Genomic DNA, 14,539 nt, shown 5'->3' on the forward strand with positions numbered 1-14,539 from the left:
TCTCTGCTCTCCAAGCCTGAAATTCACTGTATTCCACAGTCTTCGCTACAAGAATATCAGAGAACGAGTCCCGCAGAGCCTACCCCACGGGTATCCTTCTCAGAGTCCACCTGGTCTCAACTAAGACTCTCCCAGGGGTGCCCATCCCAGTCCTCCTGGTGTAGGCACCCAGCACCCATCAGACTGAATTTGTGGCAGTTACGTTCTCAGAGATTTTACAGATGCATCTATTTATATATTGACTCTTTCTTCATATTCTAGACAGAAGGAAACACTGTCTACAATATCCAGCTGAGTATTGCCTTTTCCATCTTAAGCCCAAAGTGGCTCATTGTATATGTGAACAAGACCTCCCAGTTCACCTGGTCAAAAGGTCTTGATTGAAATTCTGTTTCTAGGCAGGTTTCATCACATATAAATTTTATTTTTAGGATTTGTTATAACCATGGGGTAGTGGGTAGTTTTAATTATTGAAAGTTATGGCTTGAAGGGGTCCCCAGAAGTACTAGAAAGTGAATTCCTCATACTGAATGCTGGGAGGTAAACCCTTAACGTTGTGACTGGGACTGAGGACGCCATTCTTATGATGAAATTGCAGTGGTTACAGCGGGGGATTTGTAGTGTAGACTTCAACTCTGTCATGCCTTCTTTGCCAGTGTTTGATTTCCCAGCCTCTAGAACCACGAGCCAAATAAGCTTCTCTTGCTTACAATTTCCTGTCTATAGGGTTTGGTATCGAAGCGGTAGGAAACACACCCAAAATGGTATTACAGAAAAGTAGGGAAGAAATGATGTACCCAAAGATTGACAGTGTACTAAGAAATTGCCTTTTTCCATGCTCACAATATCGGAGCTGGCTTGCCCATGCCTCTGTCAATGGGGTTGGCTAAATTGTGCTGCCCACGCTTGCTTGCAGAGCCTGCTCTCCCGAGTGTTGCAGCTGGTGGCAGGCAGGGGCAGCTCTCTGTCCCTTCTGACCTCAGGACCAACTCTCCACCTGTGTCAGGCGTTGATGGTGGTGGTGGGGGGAGGGTGCATGGGGAGCACCCCCCCATGCTGCTACATTACAGATGGGCAAGGGGGACAGCTCTTCCATATTCATAACTTTGGGGCTAACTTACCCACACCTCCACCAACAAGACTGGTTCTATTGTGCTGCCCAGGCCAAGAGGAGTTCCACTGAGCGTCCAGCCAAGAAACCAGGGGCCTCGAACCAGACCAACGACTCTTCGCAATGAACTCTTTCAAGTTAAGATACACGGACAAAAGGGTTTACGGTGTGACTCACCGTGTCACGCTACAGCTTCCATGACAAGATTGATTTTTTTTTCCTTTTTTTTTTTTTTTAGATTTTATCTGGGGGAGAGGTGTGAGGGCGGAGGGTGGAAACAAAGGAACGAGAAACGAATGGGATCCAGATGTGAAAGACTCAAAGAACAGATAAGAAGGAAATTAAAAATAAAAGCACCAAAATAAATAATAAATAAATAAAGTACCCTTCTGGGGCTGGTGAGAGAGCCCGGTGGGTAGGTGTACTTCCTGTGCAAACACAAAGACCGGAATTTAAATCCCCAAGCCCCATGGAAGCAGCTAAACACAGCTGTTCACAACCAACCGCTATGCACAGTAGGCAGACAGGAGGGTCTCTGAGGCTTGCTGGCTGTCAGCTTGCCTTGTGGTACAGCAAGAGGCTCTATCTCAAAGGAATGGGTGGAGGGTCCCAGAGCAAGAGACCCCTTACAAACTCCTCTGGCCTTCATACTGGCATACACGCATGCACACACGTGTACACAGAACGCACACACGCATACACGTAGACTTCTGAAGTTACTTGAAAGCTGCAGAGTATATAATGAATCCACACTCTAATACCCTCAATTTTCTTCCAGTCCACCGTACAAAAGGAGATAAAATAATCTGGTCTAAAGAAAGAATTTAATAACATTTTTCTTGTCATATTGTCTCTCCCTTATCCCAGAAGAAGCATCTCTTTAAGATAGCAATACCTAGTCCCCCCAAGATCCTACTATGAACTAACCTAAGGGACTGGGACTCAGACAGACCCTGACAGGCAGGATAGGGAGAGGGGTAGCAGCTATGTAAGCAAGCCAGTAAGGGGCTTCTTCCTCACCCTCCAGCCCTGAGACAAAAGTCTGGCAGCTAAAACAACAGCCTTGAGGGGTTTTCCTCCTGCCCATGGGGGTCCATGCTCCCCAAGTTCAAGGCTTAATGAAGTCGTGTTTCACAACAGCTGTGAGCCAATCAGTCATTCTGCCTTCCTCAAGCTGAACAACCCTAATTTAGGGGAAGAAGACCCTTTGAAGACTTAAAAACAAAACAAACGAAACACAAAAGTAAAAACAAAACCCCTAGCCCTTAAGAGAAGCTGGGCCTCAGGCTCCCAAATCCCCCTTTGCTTTGGGGAAGGTCTCACTCCATTTGCTTGTTGTGTGTGTGTTTCTTCACCCCCTAATAAAAACCTTTTTTTATTGATGGATTCTGGCTGATCCTCTCTGCGGCCTTGGAAGATTCCCCAGCTGTTCCATGTTAACGCTCAAGATATTTCCTGCCTTTTAATTCTTTAACCGGCATAGAAAACAACCGAACAGAACAAGGAGCCTAGACGGGAACAGAACTATGGGGCTTTTCAGTGTGGTGGGGTGGAAGTGGGGATCCTCTGAGTCCGTGCAGGGACAGATGGAGCATCTCTTGGAGGCCACGTACTATGTGGCTTCAGGACTCATTGACATCTACACACTAGCAGTTCAGAGTTTCTCATCCCGTGCAGCAGCAGCAGCAGCAGCAGCAGCAGCAGCAGCAGCAGCAGCAGCCAGAGCTGCAAGGCATTAACCTCTGCGTGCATGCGCGTTGCGCTCTCTGCCCATCACCCTCAGCAAACACACTTAGGAACAACTGACCTGTGGTCCCACGCAGAGCCCTCGGGGGTTCCTCCAGTATCGAGATCTTTCTCTCACGTGGCGGGAGGGCCGGTTTCTCTCGGGCAGAGTCAGGGGATGAGCTGTCCTTGTCACAGCCATTCATGTGACCATTTTGCATCAGCGGTACCTGTGGCTGCAGGGGCCCCATCTCCGCCCTTTCCGCCTTGTCCTTGGCATCTTTGTTGCTTGGATGCTGCTTGGATTTGCTTCTTTTCCTTTTGTTATTCTGCATCGGGGGGAACAGATGAGAAAACAGAGCTGTGTTCAGCAAAGGCTCCTGAGCATGAAGTAAAAGGAGACAATCTTTCTGACACCCGGTGTTTAACAGAATGGGAGAAAACACATTTTTATTAAACACCCAAGTTAATCTAAATATTGTGCTTCTAAAGTCAGTTATTTAATTTTTTTTATGTTGCGATTGTAGTAAGCGAAAAGTTCCCTTAATTTTAAAGGGAAAAATAAACAGGAGTAATAATTAAATAGCAGGGAGGTAATTTAGGCAACTTAAGAAATTCTCTTAGAGCACGGCTGGCAATACAGAAAACTTTAACAGCTCTGGGAGAATTGGTGAGATAAGGAAATAATAGCTTCTGCTTCTGAAGCAGTTCAGCATCCGGAGGGCAGCTGAACACTTGGGTACCATGATCTGGAGGGAGCCTGAGTGACAGGAATAACCCGACAGTGCAAAACCAGGCTTGTGTAGCAGTTTCCTGAAATATTGTACCCTTTAGGAAGCTCCTTAAGAAGGAAGGTAAGCAGCTAAAATTAGCTCAGGAAGTCCCTGAAACTGACCAAATTCACTAGGTCCCTCCCTCCTAAGCTCCTAAGAGTAAACAATACTGTTGGGAGGCCCTCCCCAACCAGACTAACCCAAAGAAGACCTCGGGACAAACCAAGCTGGCTAGGAAAAGAAGAAACCAGCTGAGCAGTCAGGAAGCGGTTTAGACCAACTGAGGCACCTGGAAAAGGCAGCGTCCAACCTGCTGAGCTGCCTGCAGGCTGCGCCAAGTGCTCCAGGTTCTGTTTGGTGAATTGTAACCCACGCTGGAGTGGGTTTTGTCTTTCTGAGTCATTTCTGCTCCTCTAAGTACCCCCTCACCCATATTCCTGTAATGAGCCCCAATAACACTTATCGGTTTCACCAAATTAGACTTTGGTCTGTCCTGAGATCCTGTCTGGGGGGAACAGACGTGTGTTGTATCCCCCTAGGGGAAGTCCGTCACACAACCAAAGCAGCACAAAACAAGGCTTGATCTCTGCAGAGTCACTGACCAATCAGGAAAGTACAGGAGTTGCTGCCAGCGTCCAGCAAAACCAAGGCGGCCAGAGGCTTCGGAATCATCCTATGGTGATTATTTAAGTCAGGGCAAGCGCTACTACAGGGTAATACCAGGTTTGCCCACTCCACCCGGACCCAGGACCTCTCAGTGGCTAGCGGAACAGAGCAAGGTTCGCTACATATGCTTTGAAATACCTCCGCGTTACATTTTTATTCAAAGCATTTTAGACCTTCACAGAACTTTGCTGTCGTTTTCCTCAGACGCTTGCTTGGTCAACGAGTGTGTAACAGCATCCGGGAAAAGAAGAACGTGTTCCTAATTTACACATCTGTTTTTCTTAAATTTGCGCAAGCTCTCTCTGTTTCTATCGTACTGCAAAGCGTGTGCGGATGTCTGAGGACAACTTGCGGGAGCAGGTTCTCTTCTCCCACCACAAACTCAGGAGGTCAGGCTGGGCAGCAAGCGCCTTTACCTGCAGAGCCACCCAGGAGCCCTTGACGTTGGTATTTTCTTTACGTGGTATTCCGTGTACTTAAGCAATCAGTGTTGCAGATGCCTGACCCAAATTAGAGAGTATGTCCCCTTGTGGAGTCTGCGCATGCCCGCAGGGCACCAGCCTGGCTTTATCCTCCAAGCACTCAGAGACCTGAGGAGACTGTTTTTCCCTCTTTAGCCTCCCTACTTCCTGACTCTTCCTTTAAAGTCGTAATCATGTCCCGGCTCTTCTGAGTGAGAGATCTGTATTGCTGAGCACAGGTAAAAGGCTATGGAGGAGACTAACACCCCCACGCCCTCACACACACCGCTGACTTCTGGAGTTTTTGTCCAGTGTCCACTGGGTTGGGTCTGGAGACCAAATCCCTATCGAACCCTTAGGACGGAACTCAGTAAGGACCTCTGTCTGCGGCTGCTGATTGTGCCTGCCCGCCATCCCCAAATCAGAGAAATTCAAAACCCAAACCACACATCTGAAACTTTCCCACGAAAAGCTAAATGCGGCCTTTCAGTCACTTGCAAGTCCTCTGTCTCTGTCTCCCGGGGAAGCCTGGGAAGCTATGATTAAAGGCAAGCAGACAGTGTCACAAAGGGGTGGCCAGCAAGCCTGGGAGCCTCTCCTGACTCCTCCTCTTCTACGTGAAACCGCCAGGACAGGCCTAGTCCAGCACTTCCTGTGATCTCGTGGCTCCATGAAAGCAGCCTTACTTTTTCATCTGTTCAAAACCTGTTGCACAGGCCTGGGATTTTCCCTTTTGGGGCAGGGTGGGTTGGTATCTTATGTCTATGAGTAGCAAAACCCAGGGCTGCGTGGTGCCAGCGTGGAAACACAGTGCTGCATGGCTGTGAAGAGCAGCAGACATGTCTGTGTGCACACGCGCACACATGCAAAAACACCGTGCTGTGCCCAGGAACCACAAAAACCTGTGACCAGACGGTATAGCCTTACCATGTGGATGGGACAGAGGAAAATCCCCTGGCCATTGCTGTCTAGGAGTGTTCAGGAGTGTTCCAGAAGGACCATGCACTCTATGGCTTTAAGGCATCTACTCTTTCGATTAAAGACTGACTTCAGGGCAAAAGGTACCTTACAGCAGCCTTGGATAGATTTTTTTTTTTCAGTTGGAATACAAAAGTGAAAATAGAGTTAGAGCTTTTTTAAGTATCTTGAAGCATTCTTTAAATTTTTCCTTTGTGCTACGGGATATGTTCGGGCAAGTTAGCATCCTCACCGCTTTTGAATTCTGTTGCTGGCTTCCCCTCAATACTTACTCATGAAGAAGCACAACTCTGGTCCTCCTTAAGCACCCCTGGTGGGTACAGACACTGCACAGAAAACAAGGCCATCAGGAGTGGCTGGTAAGGGAAGAGAGGCCCGGAATCGGGAGCTTTCTGGGTGTGCATATTAACGAACATGAAACTGGCGGCTCTGTTGAGAGGGTAACAGCTCGGAGGGTTTGATGGAAGATGTGACTAATTCGCCATCACCCTTGATCTGACTTACCTTCTTCTTTCCTGTCATGTTCCATTCTTTAAGAACTTGAACTGCACTGCCTAGATAAAGAGAAAGAGCGTTCAGCAAATATCCACGCAATCAAGGCGGCAGAGAATTCATCTGAGCCGTGGTGGCAATGGGGGGAGGGGCGGGGCGGACTCCTTCATTCATTTTGATACAGTCGGCCTTAATAAAAGTGCCAGCTTCGCTTCTCATTTCCAACATTTTCATTTAATTCGCCACACAATCTTGGTTTTATAAAAATATTAAGCCCTACTTCGCGAGGCTTACTTTTTCTTTTAAAAATCGTGATATTGTCTTAGGGAATATGAAATATATCTTGAGAATTTTCTGGTGGCTTCACGGCCATAGGTGGAATTACAATTGTTCTCTTTGATGTGCGAATAAAGCAACTATACTCTGAGCCAAACACGGGATTTTCTGTGTTAAAAGTCTCGGCCGTTGGGCCTTTCTGTGTGGCCGTCCTTTCTCTGTTTTTACTCTTGCTCACTGTGCTCGAGACTCGCAGGGGCTGAGGAAGACAGAACCCGTTCTGGCTCCTCTCTGTCCACCATGAAAGGGGAGAATGTGTTCTCTTCAAGGCTTCTATTTCACAAGCAACCACGTTGATTACATTACTAAAGGGACCCCAAGTTCTGCCTGGTCCGGTCACATGCATGTCTTGATTGAGGACACATGCCACCACTGCCAACTACAGACAGTTTCCACGCACTTGAACCAAATCATTCCAACCTTCTGGGAGCAATTTCGACAAGTTCCTGACAAGGAAGAGTCAGGGGATCCCATATCGGCAGGTACCGCTTCAAGGGTCCCAAGTAGTCCAACAACGTCAAGCATACTCGGATCCCATGACACTGACAGCTACCTACAAGGTACTGGCTAACCAGAGATTAATTTAGAATGGGTATTAATGGTGAATTTCCAAGTAGCAGGCCCCTGTGATGGACGACACTGACGGCCGAAGGCTGTTTAGACAGACTGGTCATCCTATCTACCCAGAGTTTCCAATTCAGGGCCCTCCTTGTCTTGTTTGGGTTTGCCAGGCCCTTGAACTAACAAGGCTGCACACAAAAGGAAACTAGAATTTACTCCCCCTCCCTCCCTCCCTCCCTCCCTCCCCCTCTCCCTCCCTCCCTTTTTCCTTTTTCTTTTTGTTGGGGGTGTTTCGAGATAGGGTTTCTCTGTGTAGCTCTGATTGTCCCGGAACTAGCTCTTGCAGACCAGGCTGGCCTCGAACTCACAGAGATCCGCCTGCCTGTGCCTCCTGAGTGCTGGGATTAAAAGCACGGGCGACCACCGCCCGGTCATGAATTTATACCTTTCATTAACTGTGTCGGCATTTCTCTAATTCGTCCGAGGAGTTAATATTTGTGGACAGTGTCCTGGTTTGGAGCGTTACCGGTTGGTTACACATCAGAGTCACTCTAACAGCTAAGCTTCTATCTTCTAAGCAAAGTTAAACTTGAGAAAACAGTCAACGCCGTTCTTGTCGGGAGGTGGGCTGCCGTGTTTTCGGTTCCTTGATCATCTGGTTTGTGTTCACATTTTGATGCTGGTCTCGTTTGCAATTTGGACAGTGAGCCTACATAGTGATTGTCAAGAAATCCTTTTATTGACAAAGGATTCTGAAGGCAGCGTGATTCAATTGGCTGTGTCAAAGATGGCTGGAGGCGTGTCCTGTCGGGCCTTTGGGTTCCTGATTTCAGTGTGGCTCACCAAGGACACTCAACAAGTATTTTTCGACTCTGACTGGGTTTTAAGCATCTTTTCCCATTGGTTTACAACTAAACAGATGAGGACCCTCAGCACTCGGAGAGCTTTAAGGAGGTCTTGATGTGAAGAAACTGAGAGCCACAGCGGCAGCAAGGCTTTGCGTTCAAATTCCCGCGGCTGCTGGCCTCTGTGCATCTGATTAGGGTCACACTGCAACAGAAACCCCTCAGGATTTCAGGGAGGTAGGGGTAGAAATGGAGGCTGCAAGTAGCCTGGAACATTGTTTTTCCTCGACGTTTACCTATGCAGCAAGTAAAATCTGACAGGAGAATTTTGAATTTCTCTATTAGGACATGCCTGTTTACAAAACCTAAATAAGGCGCATGTGTGTGCGTGCATGCATGTGTGTGCATGTGTGCACGTGTACATGCATGTAGGTGCATATGTGTGCACGCCTGCGTGCATGTATGTGTGTGTGCATGTGTGCAGGCACATGCGTGTAGGCATGCGTTCATGCATGTAGGTGCATATGTGTGCATGCCTGCGTGCATGTATGCGTGTGTGCATGTGTGCAGGCACATGCGTGAATGCATGTGTTCATGCATGTAGGTGTGTGTGTACACGCGCATGTGCATGCATGTGTGTGCATGTGTGCATGCGTGCATATATGCTTGTCTCTCTGTGTGCATGTGTGTGTAGTGGGGGGCAAATCACAGCTACCATTCGGTCCTAATGATTAAAGATTGTACATTGATATCTTCACAGTGTGCATAGTCACCGAAGCAGGGCAAACGTTGCAAAAATTGCACACAGCGGCTTTGCTCATGGGTTTGTAAGAACGATCATCATCTGCCCCATGCCCTTAGGACAGAACGTGGGCACAGTGCTTGGCTCTGGCCCTGAAATGCTATTACCCTTGCAGGAAACTCAAGACATTTATTCCAAGCCTCGCAAATTAAGGGAATCATGCTGTCCTTGACACGGCGAGAAAAAGGTATGGCTGAGAGGTGCTGCCTGGTCTTCCCGACCTTGTCTGTCAGGTCGCGTTTAGTCAGTCCATTACTTACGGGGCAGAGAACGATTCCAGGAAACAGGGCATGTAAGAACCGCGATGAGAAAGAGATCTTTACTCACAACAAAATGTAAGAAAGAAAACCTCTCTACAGTTTACAGAAAAGAAACCCAAACTTGCAAATGTGTAGGAGAAACATTTTTCCAGATCTGAGGTTCACCGGTACCAATGGCAAGGCACTTGCTAAAAAATTACAGAAGGACTTTCTCCTAGGAAACCAAAATCAATGAAGAGGTGGATGAACTGATGGATATGACGGTCACGAAAAGAAAACATTGCAGTGGGGAATTCAGTCCACCGAGACTGGCCCCACGAGACATGGTACTTCGGAATCCCAGCCACAACTCTCAGGAGGCTTTGGCTGGTTGAAGAGGCAATGCCTTCCAGGTCACCAAGGTCCTCTACTCACAAGGATGCCACCAAGGAAAGGACATTCTGAGCAAACTGAAGTAACTGACAAAGAAACCAGTAGCTTTATAATTAGTGTCCTCTAGGTCTTTATAGTCTTATTTGAAATGATAAGAAAAGACCTTTCTGTATTCTGCTCTTACAACATCTGTGTTCGTTTGATGCCTAGTGTGATTTTTTAGTTTCTTTATTTGTTTTGTTCTGAGACAAGGTTTCGCTATGAAGCCCTAACTAGCCTAGAGCTTAGGGTCTCATTATGGATCCCTACCTGGTCTGCAACTCACCATGTTGACCGGGCTGTCCTTGAAGTCACGGAGATCTGTCTGCCTCTGCCTCCAGATGGTGGGAATTAAAGGTGTATCGTGTTTTTATTTTTTATGAGAAGTATTAGAAACTAAGTAATGTTCGTGTTCAGTTCATTTAAGGGGAGAAAATACAGGGTATCTGGACTAACGAGCCCCAACGTGTTCGGTTTCAGGAGGGCATGCATACGTACCATCGACGAAGGCTTGCACGGCTTTGTCCACGTTAAAATCAAACTGCTGTAGCACCAGGACGATCTCATTATTGCTTTTGTTCGGAACAACCGATCTAACTGCGTAGATCTAGAGGAAAAGGGAAAGGAAAGCAGAATGGTAAACACCCGCGTTTTCTTCCTCTTCAGATCTCCCGCTAGACAGAGCAGAAGTATAACTTAGAAAGGCCCTGGAAAGCCAACCATTGGTCTTCTTGCCAACAAGCGTACTCCAGGCCTTGCAGAGAAGCGAGCATTCATCCGGGGGTGATCACCTTGATGGCTGCTTTATTTGTGCACACACCTCTACAGAGATCTCCTTGTGAACCCGTAGGAACAAGTGTGCGGCGCCAACCCTGGTTTGGCAGCCAACCCTCTCGGAGACTGGAACGCATACAAGATGTGTTTCTCGCCGAGGACACAGAAATCTGTTTCTGTCTCCAGCTTCCTTTCCACTGGCTCGGGGGGTATCTTTAGAAAATATACAGAAATAGCTTCCTGCTCCAGCTTCTCGCTGGGCACAGTGGAGGTAGTCATCGGAGGGTCACAGAAGTGTGCTGTGAAACTCCATCGGTGTTTATAAAGATAGGCAAACACGGAGCTCTGTGCTAGGGAAATGGTCATTCCAGCTATCTTACAGAAAATGCTCCCAAACACCCTTCTGAAGGGGGGAAAAAACAACATTGAACAGAGTAAAAACAAACACGTTATGCACCAAGGAGTCCGATGCTCTGGGGCGGGTGTTCAGTCCTCCATGACGCCTACGCCTCCCTCCATCAGATTGAGCATGGTCTCTTTTTGGTTGCGCGCTAGAATCAATTGACCTTTATCTCGAAGATCCTGTGGTTATTGCGGACTGTTCTGTGTCTTGTAGCAGAACCCTTCTCCCCTCTTTCTTTCATGAGGAGCATTTCCGTGCTAATCAATGCTAGAGTCCTGCGCGGGGCAGCGGGAGGCGCTCATTAAAGAACCGAACAATCCAGACACGATCCACGTGGAGTTAGATCACGGCCAGCGAGTTTTAGAGTTAAATGGATTTGGTTATAATTGGATTCGTGGGGTATGGATTATAGAAGCATGGGACGGGCGATATGACACTATTGACCAGACATTTCACTGAGCCGCGCAGACCATTTCTTGATTATGTGAGAAAACAGACAGCCCGTTCCACACAGATCTGTGTGTAATAGTGTTTAGGTTGTAATGGGAAAACACCGAGGCTATGGGCACAGGACTTGTAGAAGTGTTGACGTTTGCTTTCAAATCCTGACATTTAAAAGTACTAACTATTTGGGCTTTGCTGAGTTTCTAATAAAACATGTGCTTATATATAATAAAAACTGTCAGGTTTTTATTATTCTCACATTGTATGGCTCTTAGTTTCTCTAGACTTCATTAGAAAAACCAACTCTTTAAAATTCCAAGTTCCTCACTGTTCTGCTATCCCGTCTTAAAAAAAAAACAGTTCGGTAAATACTATTTATTTATTTTAGGTAGGGCCTCATCATATGGCCTCAAAGTCTCCTGTCTTGGCCTTCCCACTGGCAGATGAGTCACCAAGCTGACAGAATGAATATTCTTTTTAAAGTACTTATTGTAGCAGTTCCAAACCTGTGGGTCACGGCCCTTTGGGGGGCTGCGTATCAGGATATCCTGTATATCAGATATTTACATTATGATTCATAACAATAGCGAAATCACAGTTATGAAGAAGCAAACAAATAATTTTATGGTTGGGGTCACCACACCACGAGGCACTGTATTAAAGAATGGTAGTGTTAGGAGAGCTGAGAACCAATGACTTATTGCCTGAGGCGACACCAAACTTCCTGACACCTAAAAGGCCACAGGGATGCAGACAACAATCAAACAGCCACAGAGAGAGAGACCGGACTTACATGTTGCACACACACACACACACACGTGCTGTAACATCATTGCCAGGGGCATCTGACGTGGCAGAAGCTCTCAGAGGTGGAGGAGGAGTGAGAGCAGGTGGGTGGGAGGAGGGGAAAGAAGAGCATTCTGGGAAGAAGGAAGAGCATGGCTGGACACTACTCCACAGTAAGGATGGAGGGGAAAGGGCGGGGCTGTTAGAGCCCAGTGCAGGTCAGACTTGACAGGGGCCATGCCAGGCGGGGTCTCCCAGGCTTCAGAAATCATCCCTCAGTGGTTTATGGGGGGCTCTTCTTGTGCGTATTTATCATGTTTAGAAAGATAGGTGTTCTTTCTCACTGAACATGAAAATGCTCTTAAGGGACGCCAAGATGGGGCTGAAGATGGAGCTCAGTTGCCTGGCACGTACAAGGTCATATATTCAAACCAAGATGCAAAGCCAAAACCACTTAGCCCAGGAGAGTCAACAGCAATAACAGGTAATCTGTGCTTTGTCCCCTACGAGTGCCTTGCATTTACCTTATAAGTAAATACAGTTTTAGCAGTTCAAGCCACTACAGTTTGTCTATATGCAAAACGTCTTAATAATGACCATTATTATTTGCCACTTCAAGCATGTCTATCTGAATAATAAAATGCTTAGCTATTAATTACATTAAGTACATCATTGCAAAGCTAGACCAAAGTTTTCAGGCCACCTACGCACAGCGGCATGAATAGCGGAGACCAGAATTAGAACACAAACATAAAAAATAATTGTTTCTCGATTACTCTCCTCTGCAAAACATAATGCTCTATCGTGCTTAGGCGAGAGCAGTGTAAGCTACTTCTTGTGTAGACAACTTTCTCTTCAGGCATTTATTTGTGTTATTTCTCCAACCCTTCTAAAAAAAAAACAGAAACAAAACTCATATGAGCATGTTTGGCTATGTGCAGACCGACGACATTCTGTGTCTTCACTGGCATGCGTGTTGGGGGGTGAGCGTATGTACATATGCAACGTATGTGAGTGTACATAGGTGATGTGAAGGCCAGAGGTCAACATCTGGTGTCTTATGCGCAGTCCCTCTGCCTTAGATTGTGAGACCTACTCTCTTAGGGGTCCTGGAGCTCCATCCATCTAGTTGAGTTCCAGGAATCTACTTGACTCTACCTCCTCAGCCCTGGGATTACCCATGTGCATCATTGTGGGCTCTGGGCATCAAACTCAGTCCTCATGCATGTGCCGCAAGCGCTTTGCCTATGGAACGATCTCCCAAGCCCTCCTCATTTTACATAGCTTAGCTCTGCACGCTTCTCTGGGAAATCATCACCCACAGAGTTGCGATAACAAGTCGGTGCGATCTAGAGCCAACTCCTGGAGGATGATCCTGAAGTAGAAGGGGTATTCCAAGCTTTGTAGAAACGAGCAGATACATGGTAGAGTCCTTGCCTGTTCTTGGCTACTCCCCAGGGAGTAGCTGAATTCTGGGCTAACTTCTGCTCTGGTCGGTGGGCTTTGTTAATGTGAAGAGGGCGACACAATTCATAAATCCCCCGTCTTATTTCTTCAAGGAGGATGGAGAAACCGTATGTGCTCCTGTGTTGCACATCAGCATGCAGGAACCAACCAGCTGCTATTCGCCATTGGGCAGAATTGAGGGGTCTGAGCATTAAAGTCCAGGAAAGACTCGTGTTCAAGTGGCGGCAAACACAGGCATGGATGGCCACTGGGGTGCTCAGAGGCTGCTTCTCTGTGGAAACACAGCTCCCAAGAGCTGGAGGAAGGGCCCCATCCGTGCATGATTCATGTAATGCATGCAGGTTGTGGCTGTGTTGCAGGGATCATGGCTGGCGCTGCTTCTCACACAACCACTCCTTCCCCACCACAGCCCCAGGCGCTTCCACAGCTCCAAAACAAAGCTGGAAGCTGCTGCCCTTGACAGCTCTCCTACTGGGCTCCCCTGCCAAACTAACAGAGCCGGTCCATCAGTGCCCACAAGGCAGCCATTCGGGCTTTTGGGTGACAATCAAAACTCCTAGTTAACACTTCATTTAGCAACGGCCTTAGCCTTCCCACGCCACGCTCATCTGTTTTGTTTCTACTAATGTAGTCTGGTCTGGCAAATTCAATTTGCTATTTGGAAAGGACTTTGCTGTGAAGTTACCTTCCGCGTCGCTTTTATCTGGATTCTCTCCTTTCTCTGGAAACTTTCCTATCCGGCCCCACAGGCTCTGGCATGTTCCGTACCTGGCCGACCTGGTTGGCTCATGCACTAACCAAGCAGCAGGATGTTCAGGGTGTTTTTGGGTTGAAGAGCTGGTAGAAGATACCCTTGTGTACGCTGCACACCATGGAGCCTGTCTGTGATGGCTCCTTAGACGTTCTTCTGGGCTTGCCACTGAGTCTCAAACTATGTTGGAGTTTCCAAAGTAATTCAGACAAGAATTTCCAATCTACTTAAACTGCCGTGGGATTAGCAACGTTATCAATGGACACAAAATAGCTGGTCTCTCTACTTCTAGTTTCTTCTTGAAAATCCCACTCTGAGGCTGCTGCCTTTCCAAAAATATGGCTGTCCCATGGCACAGAGAGACATGTGTTCCAGGACCCCTAGATACCAAAGCCATGGGAGCTCAGGGGCCTTCTTGCAAAAAAATGGGTATTTACATGTAACCTATGTAGATCTTCTATGCACTTTCAATATTTATTTTTAAATACCCCCA

The 14,539-nt window shown here is 47.3% G+C and overlaps 1 protein-coding gene across 8 annotated transcripts in view; it reads right to left on the minus strand.

Moving 5' to 3' along the window:
* Window positions 1-14,539, minus strand: part of Spats2l (spermatogenesis associated serine rich 2 like) — a 155,134-nt gene that overhangs the window by 47,063 nt on the left and 93,532 nt on the right. For all 8 annotated transcript variants that reach the window (XM_075956267.1, XM_075956273.1, XM_075956272.1 and 5 more), the window contains 3 exons: window positions 9,920-10,028; window positions 6,219-6,268; window positions 2,919-3,165 (listed from right to left, as the gene is read on the minus strand). In XM_075956267.1, coding sequence (XP_075812382.1) covers window positions 2,919-3,165; window positions 6,219-6,268; window positions 9,920-10,028 — 406 coding nt within the window. The remainder of the gene's footprint in view (window positions 1-2,918; window positions 3,166-6,218; window positions 6,269-9,919; window positions 10,029-14,539) is intronic.

The sequence above is a fragment of the Microtus pennsylvanicus genome, chromosome 22, assembly GCF_037038515.1.
Source record: "Microtus pennsylvanicus isolate mMicPen1 chromosome 22, mMicPen1.hap1, whole genome shotgun sequence".
In the NCBI taxonomy this organism is placed as follows: domain Eukaryota; kingdom Metazoa; phylum Chordata; class Mammalia; order Rodentia; family Cricetidae; genus Microtus; species Microtus pennsylvanicus.